The 16,869-nt window shown below is 51.8% G+C and overlaps 6 protein-coding genes across 6 annotated transcripts; 4 read left to right on the top strand and 2 right to left on the bottom strand.

The window, feature by feature from the left end:
• Window positions 1-855: 855 nt before the first annotated feature.
• Window positions 856-1,621, top strand: N7458_012011 (actin-binding ADF family protein; the record flags this gene model as incomplete). Its single annotated transcript, XM_056915393.1, has 5 exons — window positions 856-861; window positions 932-942; window positions 1,029-1,277; window positions 1,355-1,403; window positions 1,481-1,621. The coding sequence occupies 5 exons, from the start codon at window positions 856-858 to the stop codon at window positions 1,619-1,621; spliced, it is 456 nt and encodes a 151-aa protein (XP_056760147.1).
• Window positions 1,622-2,567: 946 nt separating this feature from the next.
• On the top strand, window positions 2,568-3,353 carry N7458_012010 (cytochrome c oxidase subunit IV family protein; the record flags this gene model as incomplete). Its single annotated transcript, XM_056915392.1, has 3 exons — window positions 2,568-2,817; window positions 2,968-3,161; window positions 3,264-3,353. 3 exons carry the CDS (start codon window positions 2,568-2,570, stop codon window positions 3,351-3,353), a joined length of 534 nt encoding a protein of 177 aa, XP_056760146.1.
• A 1,303-nt stretch (window positions 3,354-4,656) lies between these two features.
• N7458_012009 (F1F0 ATP synthase subunit beta) lies at window positions 4,657-6,791 on the top strand (the record flags this gene model as incomplete). Its single annotated transcript, XM_056915391.1, has 6 exons — window positions 4,657-4,667; window positions 4,764-4,933; window positions 5,086-5,171; window positions 5,273-5,315; window positions 5,457-5,773; window positions 5,859-6,791. 6 exons carry the CDS (start codon window positions 4,657-4,659, stop codon window positions 6,789-6,791), a joined length of 1,560 nt encoding a protein of 519 aa, XP_056760145.1.
• Window positions 6,792-7,921: 1,130 nt separating this feature from the next.
• Window positions 7,922-10,541, bottom strand: N7458_012008 (1,4-alpha-glucan branching enzyme GLC3; the record flags this gene model as incomplete). Its single annotated transcript, XM_056915390.1, has 8 exons — window positions 7,922-7,948; window positions 8,053-8,683; window positions 8,757-9,092; window positions 9,150-9,841; window positions 9,912-10,024; window positions 10,089-10,188; window positions 10,262-10,386; window positions 10,505-10,541. 8 exons carry the CDS (start codon window positions 10,539-10,541, stop codon window positions 7,922-7,924), a joined length of 2,061 nt encoding a protein of 686 aa, XP_056760144.1.
• Window positions 10,542-12,124: 1,583 nt separating this feature from the next.
• N7458_012007 (alpha-1,2-mannosidase family protein) lies at window positions 12,125-14,632 on the bottom strand (the record flags this gene model as incomplete). Its single annotated transcript, XM_056915389.1, has 5 exons — window positions 12,125-12,581; window positions 12,640-13,406; window positions 13,464-13,897; window positions 13,949-14,490; window positions 14,550-14,632. 5 exons carry the CDS (start codon window positions 14,630-14,632, stop codon window positions 12,125-12,127), a joined length of 2,283 nt encoding a protein of 760 aa, XP_056760143.1.
• Window positions 14,633-16,076: 1,444 nt separating this feature from the next.
• N7458_012006 (uncharacterized protein) lies at window positions 16,077-16,841 on the top strand (the record flags this gene model as incomplete). The annotated part of the gene is made up of 1 exon (XM_056915388.1): window positions 16,077-16,841. One exon carries the CDS (start codon window positions 16,077-16,079, stop codon window positions 16,839-16,841), a length of 765 nt encoding a protein of 254 aa, XP_056760142.1.
• Between the last annotated feature and the right edge of the window lie 28 nt (window positions 16,842-16,869).

Genomic DNA, 16,869 nt, shown 5'->3' with positions numbered 1-16,869 from the left:
CTTGGTTTGTTTCAGAGCTGGAAAACATAAGAGGAGGTCTAGCCTTATATGGGAGATTCCAGTGTAGGCCATGATCCCATAGCGTAGGGCATCCATACTTCTCGGCGGAGGGGCAGCCAGTGACGTGTACGGGCCTTTGGTCCCATGGTTGAGGGCCACGTCCAAAATTAGCGTGTAGGTACCCTCAGTTCCATACTCCTTCTCTTCAAGATTCGAGAGCCTCCCTAGCGTAGGAATGCACTACCCGGAGCAAGTATGCCGTGCAGGGCTTATCCATGCTCGGTGGTGTAATCTTCAACAACCCTACTGCGTGGCTGTGGAGCTACATAGATGGATGGGTAGGAAAATGTATGTCAAGTGCAGTCTAGGCTGCCGGCATACCTAATGGATGCCTGGGCGAAAGGATTTTGTAGTGCAAGATCCCAAATACTGTAGAAAGGACTAGCGACCAGAGCCTCCTGCTCTAGAACATATATAGGCCGGCCACCATATCATCACCTTGCCCGCACTTTGTTTATTTCCAAAATAGGTGTACCGGCATCACGTGCAGCCGCCCCCCCACCATCGCAACACCTGGGCAACAACCCCTCCGCCTCATCCCCCCCGATCAACTCCCCCATCCTCCCCCGTTAATCTCGTGAGTATCCCCTCGTGTCTGGTTTTGCGTAAGCTGCTCTCTATAGCTGTTGCTCTTGGAGCGTCGTTCTCACCGCCCTGGTCACTCATGCAAATTGACCTCGAGATGAGACTTCCCCTGTTCCTGACATCTCAGCCACTGACATCGTGTGCCACTTCTTAGTCGACCGGTCATTCTCTCCCCCTTTCCTCCTCTTTCTCATCTACACAAAAAAAATCATGTCGGTACGTATAGACCTCAGCGCGTCTTCCATATTCTATTGCAATTTATATACTAACTTGATTTGTTGTCCAGCTCGCATCCGGGTATGATCCTCCCCTCCCCTCCTCCGTCAGCAGCAAAATCGCCTCTTCTCCCCCACAGGATTTCATATTAATCTTTCGATTCGCAGTGTTTCCGTCCAGGATGAGTGCCTGACGGCATTCAACGAGTTCCGTTTGAGCAAGGGCAAGACCAAGTACATCATCTACAAGATCTCCGATAACAAGAAGGACGTTGTTGTCGACGCTGTCGGTCACGACCAGGACTACGAGGTTTTCCGTGAGCAGCTCGCTGCTTCCAAGGACAGCCAGGGTCGTCCCGCCCCCCGGTACGCCGTCTACGACGTTGAGTACGACCTCGGCGGCGGTGAGGGCAAGAGGTGCGCATCCCCCCATTCAGGCATCCGCCATATTTTGTCTTAAGGAGGTTCATTCCACTCACCTGTTCCAATTACAGAAGCAAGATCATCTTCATCTCCTGGGTCCCCAGCGACACCCCTACTCTCGTAAGTTCTCAATTGCCAATTCTTGCGAGGATTGTCTTGGAAAGTGCATTTCCCACCTACTAACACCTGCTATCTAGTGGTCCATGATCTACGCCAGCACCCGCGAGGTCCTGAAGAACGCTCTCAACCTCTCTGCCTCCATCCACGCCGATGACAAGTCCGACATCGAGTGGAAGACCGTCCTCAGCGAGGCTAGCGGTGGCAAGGCTGGTAAATAGATAACGGCGCCGGCTGGGTCCGGGCTGCGTGATCGATCGGGGGTTTGTTTTCCCATATTGACGGTGCTACGGCACGACCAAATCCATCCGCTTCTCTGCACACCGTTCTCCTCGTTTTCTCTCTTCTCTTTTTTTTTCCCCTAGTTGCAATGCAAAGACCGTTACGACTTTGGCCGTTCTTCTCCTTTCTTACATTCGTGGAACAGTTATGATCATCGTTTGAGCTCTTGTTCCTTTGTGCATCTGTGATCATTTGTCTCGTATCTGGTCATCAGTGGGGTTCCAAATGCGAGGGGTGGTTGTTTTGGGAGACAGATTGTCCGTATGAATTGATTGATATACAAAGTAGGATATGTGGTAGGATCGACAATTGGGGGAAACTAGGGATTGACCTGCTACTGCATATGGAAGAGGAGAACTCGAGGCCAATCAGCTGGTCTGTGATCTTCCAATTTATTGTTCTGGCGTGGTTGTACAAGCCCCTCGTCTTCCTAGGGTTGCGACTAAGTTCGTACGAGCGTAGGTGGCTGTGGGTTGCCGACCGGTAAGAATCGTGTAGAAAAGTGTTGAAAGTACAATTCTGAGTAGTTTCAAGATATGCAAGCCTTTCATAAGAAGTTAGTACATTTCTAATCACAGCAGCCGACCAATTCCCATCGTATGATGCTGCTGAGAATGATGATGATGCTCACTGGCGGCCGGGCAGGGCAACGGCCCAATCAGCGAGCGGACAAACCCAGGCCAGCGCTAGTCCGGAAACCTCGCGACTTTCCACCTCAAACCACCAGAACAACTTCAATCCTTCCCCATCCCCCGACCCTCCCCCTCCACTCTCTTCTCCAGCCGAGTCCCCCTCGCTGCCAGACTGTTCTGGTCCCGGACTCCCCTCTCCACCATCAATTGACTCGTTTTCGACGTGGTGCTCCCACCTCCCACCTGCCGCACAATGTTCCTTCGCTCCATCGCTCGCGCTGCTCCTCGCAGCCCGGCCGCCATCCGTGCTGGCCCATTGGCCTCGCTGAACGCCCTGCAGGCCCGCGCTGCCTCCGACCACGCCATCTCGAACCCTACCCTGGCCAGCATCGAGAAGCGTTGGGAGGGCATGCCCCCTCAGGAGCAGGCCGAGCTGTGGATGCAGCTCCGTGACCGTATGAAGGTTGACTGGCACCAGATGACCCTCCAGGAGAAGAAGGCCGGTATGTACTATCCCGTGGATATCAAATTCCAGTGTCGGAAATGGTGACTCGTCTACCCTGTGGTATCCGAGGCTGAATTTTATCGGCAATCCTTAAATTTCCTTTTTCGGCATCCGCTGATATTCTCTTCTCTCTCTCTCTGTTATCTAGCCTACTGGATTGCCTTTGGTCCTCACGGCCCCCGCGCCGAGACCCCCAAGGGTGAGGGCCTGAAGATCTTCCTCAAGGTCACCCAGCTCACCGTCGCCTCCTTCCTTGTCTTCTACGCCATCCACTACTTCGCCAAGCCCCAGCCCAAGACCATGTCCAAGGAGTGGCAGGAGGCCTCCAACGAATACGCTCTGGTATGTCTACTCTCTCTGGATGCGAGCGAGTCCTTGAGATTCTTGCGCACGATGCCCGTTGAGCTAGATCGGGATATGCTAACCTATTTTCTTCCCCAACAGTCCGAGAAGATCAACCCCATCCACGGCATCAGCAAGGAGGGCTACGAGGGCAAGGGCTTCGTCCAGAGCCCCCCTCTCGAGAAGTCATAAGTGGGCTCGGTGCCCGATTGGGGATGAGCAGGACTCAGAGATCGGTGTCGGACGGAGTGGGCTTTCGGTTTCGCAAGCCCATCCAGACTCGGGGACAATCTCTCCGGGTCATGGGTTTCATGTTGCTCGCCATGTCGTTGACGATTTGACCGTTGCTGGGCCTTCGATCGACACCGCTCTGAGCTGTTCGTCATTTTTTGTCCTTTGGCCCACAAGCATCCAAAAATGCGTGTATCCCGTACTGTGCTATAGTCAATGTATCTCTTTTGTAGCCATAGAGAAACAAGTTGGACCGTTTCGTTGTTTTTTATTATTATTATTATTATTATTAAAACCATGCTGGTTTTTTTGATCTTCATCTATGGAGTCTCTTGGGGATTGATATATTGGGATGTCAACCTCCCGGTCTGGTACGTATGTAACCAGGTTCCCTCTGCGTCTTTTTTCCCGGAGGGATTCGGAACCTGCAGAGCTTGGTGCGGAGAACCCCTGTCCAAGCGCACCCCAGCGAAAACGGGCCATTGCGAGGTGCAATGTGGTCATTTGGGACTCTCGAGGAGAGGAAATTGTAGCTGTGATGGGGTTTGGCAGTTTTATACCATTTGCGATTCTAGCTAGTAAGCCCATCAGTGGTTCGTAGGAGCTTGGAAGTTTCTATGGTTTCTCCTACCAGCACTTGGATGGGCGGTAGACGAGTCCGAGTTACACGTCAGAGATTTTCCATCGGAGAAATAGCTAGGAGCTGGGAGCACCGGACACCACCACCACCCCTCGAGGTCAAGGTCAATGGCTAGAAATCTTGTGATAGAATGTGGTTTCTAGACTGCTAGTTATTTTTATGGAATATTTGAAACGGCTGTGCATGCTGCTGGACAGGTGTTTATACATCGTTGCAGCGGGACTCCCCTGCATCCGGACGCCAAGCCGACCGGTGAGGAGGACGAGGATTGCCAGGCAACGAGGGGAAGTGTCAACACCACCACACCACCGAGGGGACGATGGTAGTCAAATCAGCGCTAGAGAGAGCTATCATACATGAAGATAAATGTTGGGGAAATCAATTTCGGTGTTCAAAGTCATTGTTGTTCTGTCCAGTCTGTACCTACTGCTCCGAGGATCGGTTCATCACGGGACCATCGGCAAAACCGCCCCGGAAAGGCGTAGTGCGGCCCAGTTCCCGTGCCAGCGAGAGAGCCAGCGAGAGAGTCCACCAAACCTCTTCCCATTCCTCTTCTTCCCTCTTTTCCCTCCCCCCATCCACACCTTTCCTGATCCCTACACCTCGCTCTTCAACACCTCCATCATGTTCAAGAGGTACGTCACCCACTCCATCCCATACCCTCCTTCAACATCTCGTCCTTCTCATCTGGGAATTGTCTCCCCCCCTAACTCGATTTTTCTTCTCTACAGCGGTCTCGCCCGGACCTTCGGGAGGGCTGCCTTCGCCCGGCCGACCCCCGTCGCCCGCGCCTTCAAGCCTCTCCGCGCCAATGCCCTGCCCGCCCTCTCTGCTCGCTTCGCCAGCTCGGATGTCGCTCAGTCTGGCAAGATTCACCAGGTTATCGGTGCCGTCGTTGACGGTACGTGGTTGCTCCTCGAACGCCCTGGCGGGATCTGGGGGGACACGCGCGAAAATCTTTTCCTCGGCCCCAATCCATCTCCAAAGCCATCGCAATCGATCCCAAATCAACCCCAGGGATACTCGCTGACCTTGCTATTCGCCATATCACAGTGAAGTTTGAGGGCGAGAAGCTCCCTGCCATTCTCAACGCCATTGTGACCGAGAACAACGGCCAGAAGCTTGTGCTCGAGGTTTCCGTACGTGCCCTCTGATTGGTCCTTCCCCGACCTCACTCCCAACATCTCACCCCCTTCTTCCAACCTCATCGCATATAGCTAACCCTGCTTGTCTTTTTTAGCAACACCTGGGTGAGAATGTCGTCCGTACTATTGCCATGGACGGTAAGCTCCCCCCTGCACCCTCTTCCTGTCAACCACCGTGTCGTGCCCTGGATCCCTCCCCCAAAAGGGGATGAAGGGGCCCACACGGTCGGCCCGGTATGCTGTCTGCTTGAACCTCGCCTTGCTAACGCCCGTCTTCAGGTACCGAGGGTCTCATGCGTGGTGCTGTTGCCCGCGACACTGGTTCCCCCATCACGGTTCCCGTCGGTCCCGGCACCCTTGGCCGTATCCTGAACGTCACTGGTGACCCCATTGACGAGCGTGGTCCCGTCAAGGCCACCAAGTTCCTCCCTATCCACGCCGACCCCCCAGAGTTCATCGAGCAGTCCACCTCTGCTGAGATTCTCGTCACTGGTATCAAGGTCGTCGATCTCCTTGCCCCCTACGCCCGTGGTGGTAAGATTGGTCTGTTCGGTGGTGCCGGTGTCGGTAAGACCGTGTTCATTCAGGAGCTGATTGTAAGTTTTTTCTTTTTTACCCCGGTCGCAAGGGAAAGGGAGATTCGGTCAACTTTTTGTACTAACTTCCTGTTTCTCAAATTAGAACAACATCGCCAAGGCCCACGGTGGTTACTCCGTGTTCTGCGGTGTCGGTGAGCGTACCCGTGAGGGTAACGATCTGTACCACGAGATGCAGGAGACTGGTGTCATCCAGCTCGATGGTGACTCCAAGGTCGCTCTGGTCTTCGGTCAGATGAACGAGCCCCCGGGTGCCCGTGCCCGTGTCGCCCTGACCGGTCTGACCATTGCCGAGTACTTCCGTGACGAGGAGGGTCAGGATGTGCTGCTCTTCATTGACAACATTTTCCGCTTCACCCAGGCCGGTTCCGAGGTGTCTGCCCTTCTGGGTCGTATCCCCTCTGCCGTCGGTTACCAGCCCACTCTGGCCGTCGACATGGGTCTCATGCAGGAGCGTATTACCACCACCCAGAAGGGTTCCATTACCTCCGTCCAGGCCGTCTACGTGCCCGCTGACGATCTGACTGATCCTGCCCCCGCTACCACCTTCGCCCACTTGGACGCCACCACTGTGCTGTCCCGTGGTATCTCCGAGCTGGGTATCTACCCCGCTGTCGACCCTCTGGACTCCAAGTCCCGTATGCTCGACCCCCGTATCATCGGTGACGAGCACTACAACACCGCCACCCGTGTCCAGCAGATGCTCCAGGAGTACAAGTCCCTCCAGGATATCATTGCCATTCTCGGTATGGACGAGCTGTCCGAGGCTGACAAGCTCACCGTCGAGCGTGCCCGTAAGCTCCAGCGTTTCCTGTCCCAGCCCTTCGCTGTCGCCCAGGTCTTCACTGGTATCGAGGGTCAGCTCGTCGACCTGAAGGACACCATCTCCTCCTTCAAGGCTATTATCAACGGTGAGGGTGATGACCTCCCTGAGAACGCCTTCTACATGGTCGGTGACTTCGCCTCCGCCCGCGCCAAGGGTGAGAAGATTCTGGCTGAGCTCGAGGGCTCTGCCTAAATGTAATTTTGTCCATTTGCTTAGCTAGCGGCGGGGGAGGATTTTTTTCTCCTCATGTTCAACATCCCTCCGGTCAAAAACTTTCGCTGCTTCTGAAATCTTCTTACCTGTTTGTATCCTCTCTTCCTCTCCCCCCCATTTTCCCTTGGTCTGGATCTGGTCTTTCTTTTGTTCCTTTGTCTTAGAACTCTTTCGAGTCTTGTGTGTGTCTCGTCTCCCACTAGACGTCATTTTCCCTTTTCGATTGCGTGTATACTACTCCGATCTAAAAGAGAGAAAAAAGAAAACCAGAATGGGATTCTGACTGTCACAATTCTCGATTCCGCTATCTTTGTGACGTGATGTTCTTTTGGGAGACTGTCCATGCAGTCGACTTTTGAGTTCAATATTCATCGGATCTCGTCACCGTGAAAACGAAGACGAAGATTGTGCCAGATCTACCAGGGAGTGGAGGGAGTGAAAGCGATCTGTCTACCTGGATCAGTTGCATTCGGGGGTGACTGAGCAAGGCCCGAGAAGAGAATAGGAGGACGGATGAAAGGATGTTGGTTGGATTGGGTGTGTTGGATGGTGAGAAACAAAGAAAAGTTTTTCTCCGTCTTGTCTAACGAGCGAGTTGATGAGATTTGTTTCCCTTGGTTTACTCCCCTTTTTAAAGCCTGTCTGGACGCACCCTGGCCTGGCTTGTGTTTCATTATTGTGTATTTAGAGTTGAAAACCCATGGCCTGTATGGCGACCCTAAATATCCTGGTGTCCAATTGTATTTTCTTTTGTTGAAGATTTAAGCTCTTTTTGTAGTTGTGTTTGTAGGTGAGATGCTTGGGGATGTTTTGGGATTTGGAGTGCAGGCTGTCTTAGTCGTACCTGATATTTACTCCTGTGTATCCTGATGGCTGCACACGGCATATGGCGTAGCTTGCAAGGTTGATCTACAATGCCTGCACTTACGATCTACCCCTGTATGAACCTCGAAGAGAGCACGCAATAGCCGTACAAAATGAACATTACTGTCTCGATTAAAAGCACAAATACACTAGCTGAAGATCAAGTTCAGAGTAAGACGATGACTCTTCGTGTGTGGTTGGGTTGAATCACGACGCAGAAGATTCTTGTTGCTCTACACTGCCCTTCACAGAGTCTCTTCCAAGGCAAGAACCTATATCAGAAAACCAGTTAGCCAAGCTCAACAAGCACGTACACCAGACAGAATCCAGGGCAAAACTTCTCGAAAAGGGTAGTCGAATCAAACCAGGTACTTACCAGAGCAGTCCTCGTAGGAATATAAACTTGCGTGAAATTCGCCCGCCCATTCCACGGCATATCCGTCGTAAAGAACCTCGTCTCCTTAACGTTCCTCCCCAACCCACCAAACGCCTGATCATCCGAATCAAGCACAATCCGATACGTCCCCGGCACATCCACGCCAACCCGATAATCAGTGAAACTATCCGTAGGATTGAAATTGAAAATCCACAACAACCCCGCCCTCTCAAAGACGAGAATCTTGTCGCTCTCATTCTTCAAGCTAACGTACGCCTGCGGTGCATGCAGCCAGCCATACTTGGCCTCGGTGAGCTGCATGGCCCGGTCGAATTCGTTCAGGAACTTGTACCGGAGGAGGGGGTCTTCGGTTAGGTTGAGTTGGCGCCGGGCGTACCAGAAGGAATTGCCGTTTCCTTCGCGTGGGAAGTCGAGCCATTCTGGGTGGCCGAATTCGTTGCCTTCGAAGTTGAGGTAGCCTTCGCCGCCGAGGCCGTGGGTTACTAGCCGGACCATTTTGTGGAGGGCCATGCCGCGCTCGATGATGGGGGTGAAGTCCGTGAGGACTGACATGTGGGTGTACATTTCTTTGTCGCAGAGCCACATCATAAGGGTTTTGTCGCCGACCAGTCTGTTTAAGGGGGAAGTTGTTAGAGGGGCTGTGAAGGGAGGTGGTGTTCTTTGGGGGCTTAGGGACTGCTTACGCTTGGTCGTGGCTCTCGGCATAGGCAATGGTCTTCTCGCCGTGGCGGCGGTTGGTTAATGTGAAAGCAAGATTGCCAATATCCCACTCGTTGTCGGACTTTTCTTTCAGCAGCTTGATATACATGTCGGGCACGGCCATGGCGAGTCGGTAGTCGAAGCCGACGCCTCCAAGGGAGTGCGGGAGGCATAATGCGGGCATGCCGGAGACATCTTCCGCAACGGTGATACACTCGGGATAGAGTTCGTGGAGCATTGTATTGGCGAGGGCCAGGTAAGTGATGCCCTCCTCGTCAACCGCAGGGCCAAAGTACTCGTGATAGCCACCAGAGAAGCCTCTATTTGAGATAATTAGCTTCCACCAATGGTATAGTAGGGGGTGAAGGATGACATACGTTCCAATACCGTGGTGTGTATAGAGCATGCTAGTGACACCGTCAAACCGGAATCCATCAAACTGGTACTCTTCCATCCAGAAACGCAGGTTACTCAGAAGGAACCGCAAGACTTCGTGATGCCCATAGTTGAACAAGCGACTATCCCACAGCTCATGTCGACCCTTTCCACCCTCGTGGAAATAGAGATGGTCAGATCCATCGAACATGTTCAGACCATCGAGCACGTTCTTTGACGCATGGCTGTGCACCACATCTAGCAGCACCACCAAGCCCATACTATGCGCAGTATCAATCAGCTCCTTCAGATCCTCGGGGGACCCGTAGCGACTGCTCGCCGCGAAGAAGTTGTTCACTTGGTACCCGAAGCTGGCATAGTAGGCATGCTCCATGATGGCCATCAATTGGATAGCGTTGTAGCCAAGGTATTTGATACGCGGTAGCATGTTCTTGGTGAACTCCTTGTATGTCGCGACCCGCGTTTCGGGCGACGAGATACCGACGTGGGCCTCGTAGATACGCAGACTCTCGGGCTTCTTGGGCCGCGGGTGCTTGAAGGTGTATCTCTCGCTGGCAGGTGGGTTCCAGAAGACGGCGTCGTAGTCGGGAGAGACGTCGAGGTCCTGCACGACCCGTTTGATCCATGCTGGGATGCGATAGATGCGCTCGCCGCCGGGGAGAACCATGGTGATCTATAGTAGTAGGAGCTATGTTAGCTTGGACTTATTCTCCGAGGGAGAATATGGGCGTGGATCGGCTTGCCTTGATCTTGCTGTCGTGGGGAATCGCCGGAGTGCCCTGCACAGCGGGCACGGTCACTTCCCACACGCCAAAGCTGTTCTTCGTCATGGGGTTGGCTTTGTTATCCCAGTTGTCTGCTAGTCTCAGTAATGCAATTCAAGGGCCTCTGGATCCGGTCTCCACCTTAGAAGCACATACTGAAATCACCGACCAGCGACGCCTCCACTGCATTGGGCGCCCATTCCCGGTATTTGATGTCGCCATTTGGCTGCGCATTGAGACCGAAGATTTCATAGCCCTGGAAGAAAACACGATCGACGATAGTCAGTGCTAGTTCAATCACAATGGGTGCGAAGGAACTCATTTCCCACCTTGCTAAACTTGTCCAGGCCACCCTCCGACTCGTTGATGGACTTGGCCCATTTCTCCACCAAACTGTAGCGATGCTTCAGCACATCGCGATGAGGTTCCAGCCACGGGTCAAGCTTAAGGACACCTAGATAGGAGGGTGTGAATCAGCTATCAATTCATCAGGCTTTCCTAGCCGGCGACCAGCTAGCTCCTAGCTCAATCTGGGCTGCAGCTTCAGCAGAGCTGTCACTTCAGTGACGTACCTGTTCCGTCGGCGGGAGTTTCGGTAATGGACGCCATATTTTGCATCCGATTTTGGTTTATGATTTCAAAAAGTTGGAAAGAAAGGGGAAAGGGAAAGAGGCGACAGTCGGGACCCCTCTCTCTCAACGTTTATCGCACATCCCAGTGATTGCCAGAGGGTTGGAGTGATTGGCTGCGGGGGGTTGAGCTGTGGTTGTCGAGTGGAGATTCGGTGCGGGGAGCTCGGGCCTCTGGTGGTTTGGCTCGACCTGTGAATCCGGTTTTTGGCCGCTGGTCTTGGCAATTGTTGGAAGGAGGGGGGGGGGTTGATCCTGGGCAATCTGGTAGATTCTATTTACTCTAGCTGTTAATCATCTACGGAGATACTATCTACTATTTGTGAGCCCATCGTCACCACAATTGTTCTTATCCATCTCTCTCACCGGGCTACTGTCGCCGTTCCTAGCCTGGCGCGGTACCACCTCAACTGCTTCGGGGGCCTCTGCTCCTCGCCTTACCAGATGCATCTCGGTGAAACTCAATCCGTTCTCAACCCCCCTGCCTTTGCAATTGGGACGATCTCAGAATTTTCAATTGGCCCGAGACTCAATTCCTCTTTGCTGTAAAGTTCGCCATTAAGCTAGTTCTTTTTGAAAATTAATCATCATAGTTATTTCAAGAGGAAGCAAGAAGACGCCACCAGAAAATGCAGGAATTTGGATTCAATTTAGGCAAATTTTGGTGACCTAGACTCGTAATGCTGCGTGAAACATCTACATGCATAGATACAGGTACCCAGGTTGACATGTGAGTTAAGAATCGACTTGTCCTGGCCTTCCTGTGTTGAGCCAGTGGCACATCCTGATCAGGGCCTGGTGAAATACTACTGGCCGTCAACATCCATGAAAAGTCAGCTCCATTACAAGAATCAAGTCAACCTCAATACTGGTTTTCAATATACAAGATTTGGGAGATATGACAATTTTGCAGACACCGAGAGAAAAAAAAACCCCCGAATGTCGCAAGCCTGACCTATTAATAGAACCACTTGCGGAGACAGATTCACCATAGTCTAGAATTCATGAGACCTAATGATCTTGTCGTTCGACTTCTAAGTCTTTGTTATTATGAATCAACTAAAACCAACAAATGATATATCCGCTCAAATATTAGAAGTATGTACAAATTGTCAAGGTTAAAGCTGGATGAACAAAATCGCCGTTAGAGTTGATCGATCTCAAGTCGTTTGTGCTACTTGATGCTCGAGCTATTTTCTCCTCAAGATGATACTGAAGCACAAAGACACAATACTGAAGGTAAGATGATACAATGTTGTTGCTGGGCATTTAGTTAGTGAGGGGCCTATAGATGACTAAGAATGATTGATCACTGGAATGTGTTAGCAAATGGGAAAGAAGACCGTTCAAAAGTCCATACCATTATCCGGAATCAGGACCACGCGACATGGATTAAGAGTCCACCCAACAACCAAGATAAACAAGAACGATTGGTAGGTTGATACGAGAAACTGCGCGCTGACATTCACGAACAAATGCTAATCCCCGAATGCGAGAATAGAGGCCAATGCATCAGATGCAAGTATGTACTATATGATATGCTATCAACATCCATTCGATCCACTATGATGCTGGACTCGGCGGCAGCTCGCCGGTCGTCCAATTCACGGCAGTTGAACCCAGTTCAAACTCAAGTGTGCCCCCATTGGCGAAGATATCATCCCAAGTCAGCCAATTCTTCTTCCACGGCTTGCCGTTGACTTTCAAACTTTGCACGTAGAAATCCTTATCACCGTTGCCATCACCACCCGTCGAGGTGACTTTCAATTTTTTGGTACCGCCAAGATCGATGGTCATTGACGCAAACCAGGGCGAGTGAATGAGGAAAGTAGTTTGTCCGGTGATCGGGTACAGACCGATCATATTCCATAGCAGCCATGTTTGCATGGCTCCGGCATCGCTGTTGCCCGGGAGGCCCGACACGCCGGTGGAATAGTCACTTTTGGCAACTTTTCGGGACTGAGAGACTGAGAGGTCCTGGCGACCCACGTAGTTGTATAGGTATGGGATGTTGAACATTCTATCGATTTCTGTTAGTTTGTCGTTCAGTGTTGCGGGTCCATGAGGGTATTACTTACGGTTCGTTGGTAGAATCGAAGATAATGCCACTCGATCCACTCGCACCCTCGGTGAACATGGTATTCAGCCGGTTGACCACTGTCTCAGCACCTCCCATCAATTTAATCAGATGCTGCATATCATGCACATCCGCCCAGGAATAGGCCCACGAGTTCGCTTCATAGTATGGATCTCCCCAGTAGCCACTATCTGCTAACGGATCAGTCTCGATGAAGCCGGTGGAATTCCGGGGGACGACGAAACCCGAGAACCCAAGCGAGGTTTGCTTGGGATTCCAATGGTTACGCCAATTGCGAGATCGATTGAGGTACTTCTTCGCATCTTGCCCCTTCTTCAATCCAGACGCAACCTGGTACAGACTAAAGTCATTAGCAGCGTACTCGACAGCACGACTGACAGCACGGCTGTATTTCGGCGTTATGTATCCAAGACTGATCCAGTCGGGCAATGCACCACGGCCATCGTGTGTAGAAGAGTCTGGCGCCAAGGGGTCGACGGGGTTATTTGGAGGCGTGACTTCGGCATCTTTGACCATGGCTTTGTAGCCGTCTTCCCAATTCACGGACCCGCGTACCCCCTTGACATAAGCGTCGGCAAGAACATTGTCGGCATTGGAGCCGCCTTGTGAACGGCCGTTGTAGTTGGATGACCGTGCATCAGGAAGATAGCCATCGTGTTGCCAGATGTCGATCAGAGACCGGATTTGTTCCTCGTAGGCAGTTGGTTGCAGGACTTGCATGAGAGAGGTAGAGCAGCGGAATAAATCCTGCGACTATGAGTTAGACTGCCCTGCACCCAAGGAAGGAAATCCAACCACACTTACCCAGAATGTGAAGATATCCTGATAATATGGCTCTTTTGACTCCCAGCCGGGATTCTCGCCTGTTTGGTTCGTGGGGATGAGATGCATAAAGTAGAGAGATGTGTAAAGCAAACTCAGGCTGGTGTCATTGGTATTGGTCGTGGTGATCTTGGATAGAACCTTTTCGTTCCATTCAGAAGCGGCTTCGCTGACAACCGAAGCGAAGCTCGTGCCCGTTGGAATCTCCTGATTCACGTTGTCGCAGGCTTGCTCCGTGGAAATCCATGAGATCCCGACACGAGAAATGATTTCTTCTTCACTGAAGGTGAACAATGCACCAATTCGAGTGGAATCCGAAGTGGAAAAGACAGAGCCACCCGGCTTCTCGATGCTAGGAGCAGCACCTGTTGCGATGTATGTCTTGTTGCTTGTTGCATCGGATTCGAAGTAGCCGCCTGTTTACATTAGCATTTGGACAAGGCCGCATATTGGTCTAGCACACTCACAAAAGTAGATTTTCCAATCAGGAGCCTCGTTCCATCCATTGTTGTAGGTTCCAAGACCTTCATAATGCCCATCGGCAAAGATGGTCAAGTTCCCACCTTCATAGTTCTGACCAAGCCCTTGGCCACGGAACGACGGCAGTACATGTGAAACATCCACCAAGATGTTGTTTTCCGAGTTACTCGGGAATGTATACCGGTAGATTCCTGCCCGAGCAGAAGCACTCAGCTCAACCTCAACACCATCTGCTGTCTGGGCCCTGTAGTATCCAACAGAGCCTGCATCGGTTCCAGACCGAGCGACAGTGATGTTAGACAGAGGATCCGTGACGTTGCCTACCAACGGCAACTGCGAGACAGTACCGTACTTGGGAGCACCTCCAGTACCCTGTTCGTGCATCAAACTGAAGCCGGAGAACTTGCCATTGGGTAGATATCCCGCATATGAATCTGTACCGGACTGGAGAAGATCAGGGCCCAGTTTGACCATGCCAAATGGTCTTGCAGCTCCGGGGAAATCATTGCCCCCACTTTGTGTTCCCATGCTATAACAATGTCAGGAATCTCCGGGCTTTTCATGTGATGAACTTGTTGTGACACTTACAAGACATCAACATGCTTGGTCAAGTCTTCTGCCGCAGACAATGCCAGCAAAGTGAGGCCAGTCAGCATCCTGAAGGACGTCATGATGGAAATGAAATCAGAGCTTCTCGAACATGAACTTCAAGAAGCTGTATGTTGCACAGAACGCCTTATGCTGTACGGTGATCGTTGCTCGGATGTAACAAGCTGTGATCAACCCCGCGCAGGAGAACTCAATGCTTCCTGCTGTACGAGTACGAAAGAGAGAAGAAAATCAAGTCTTATGTAGCGCTCACTGCCAGTTTATTTGAGAGAAATGGCTCCTCCTTCAGTCCGCTGCAGGGCCCCTGCCAGACGATCCTGCGACTCATTGCATGTGCTGAGTACCGTGGACAGGATCAGGCACCTTCCCGCTCACACAATCACGCTAGATATGATCTTTACACGGTAGAGATGGAGCCGGAAATCATCTTTCTTTACTATTGTGGCTGGTACTAGGCTGGCTAGGGTTAGGAATGCATGGCCCTAAGCAAATCATCAAGCCCCTTCATGGTCCATGGTTCCATTAGACTCATATTATGACCAGTCAGCTTACATGAGAAGAGCTACCTCTGAACACTAGTAGAAGAGAAGAAGAGGTAGTGGTAGTAAATACAAAATATGTTATGTAGCGGGGAGGAGATCTATGCTTGAAATTCCAATCCGGGCCAGGATTAGGGCACCTGGGAAGAGAGGGAGATGTGAGTCGTTGAAGATATACCAGTGGTTTAACCAGTTCAGGCAGACAGAATGTTTATAGTTGCATTTTTCAGTGTAAACAGCGGCCCAGGAACAAATGAGGCGTCTGTAAAGTATGGGCATGCCAGGGCATGACCAAATCAGCGGTACCGGCGGGTTCACATGCGACGATCAGGGACTACGGCTCCACGTGTGGCGCTGGTTGGCTGGCAAGGGAAAGGGAAAGGGAAAAACCAAAATCAACGATATTGCAGTATCTACGGAGTAGTATATACATTGACGTTAAGTTTCAGATGTAATATCGCAATATTAGAACAATTCGTCATGTTATTGAAGGGCGAAATTCAGATAAGATGAGAGTATAGGGACTTTGAACAGAAGAAAAATGCAAAGGTTGTTGCCTAAGAAGGGGCCATAACAAGGGGAGTCGTGTTCCATGGTCGATGAGCGGGTACGAGATGGAACCATGAGTTTGGATGGTATCAATATAGAGCGTCTTATTTTGTAAATCGTAGCTTAGGCTCATGCTATTTTATTCTAACAAGTTTCGATGTCGTTGATTACTTTCGAGTAATCTGGCGAAGGTATACTTCGGCAGACAAGCATTGATGCCATACCGATGAGGCACCATATTTTACCTAATCAGGACTAGCGGCTTGGTCGGATCTAAGCTCATTCTAACCCAGACCCCCCCAGCCCAAAACGACCTGAAATGTCACCAGAACGCTTGACCATGCGAACACTCCCCACAACGTGACACGCCATGCCGTGACTTTCCAAAGCCACTTGAGCCTGTCTGCTAGCTCGGAGAATGGCGCCTCGGAATCGTCCGAAACCCCGGATCACCTGGTGGATGCGCCTGCGGAGATTCTTCTACAATCTCGAGTCACCTCTCCAGCTTCGGGGTACCCTCACGCGTCTCAGTCACCGGCACAGACACCCTTTCCTAGCCCTGCTCCGTCTATTGCTCCCGTTACCGACATGGCACTTCCGCCTCCCCGACCCGGTGCCCATCAAAACCATGCTGAACAATGTCGCGCTTCTGCAGTCCCGGAAGGCGGCTGCTGATCTCACCAACATGCGCTCTGTACCATTGTGGCGTGCTCGAGACACGCCCCTGCGTGCTTTATATCGGATATATGAAGCTGTGGCTGCGCGTGAGTTCTATGCTGTGGGATCGGAAGTAGAGTACTTCTGGTACCAGTCGGGCGGGGCTTGGGCAGCGCATCGGATACCAGATCCCTGTGATGTTGACCCCGTGCGGTATGCCATTTTGGCGTGTATCGCGGAGGAACTAGCGCGAGCATTCAACTGGCGCATGAGCTTGGGCTTGCGACGCGATAAAAGCAAGCACATATATCGGAAAACCTTCGAGGACCCTCTGCCGTCTTTCACCCCGGAGACTGCCCCGAGCTGGACTAGGAGGGTGGCTCCGATCGATGTGGAGTGGATCGCCAACCTTCCAGCGAATTTCCTAGACTCTGCAGGCCGGCTCGTGCTCGAAGAAGGGGGTGAGAATCCCATCTTCGCGCAGAGGAATATTATCATCGACACCGGCCACTTCTACACTGTCTAGAGCGAGCGTATAAGGGAAGCGCCGTGTT

Source organism: Penicillium daleae, assembly GCF_028827525.1.
Source record: "Penicillium daleae strain IBT 16125 chromosome Unknown utg000009l_segment0_segment0, whole genome shotgun sequence".
Lineage (NCBI taxonomy): Eukaryota > Fungi > Ascomycota > Eurotiomycetes > Eurotiales > Aspergillaceae > Penicillium > Penicillium daleae.
This window is presented reverse-complemented; position numbering and strand designations above follow the sequence as displayed.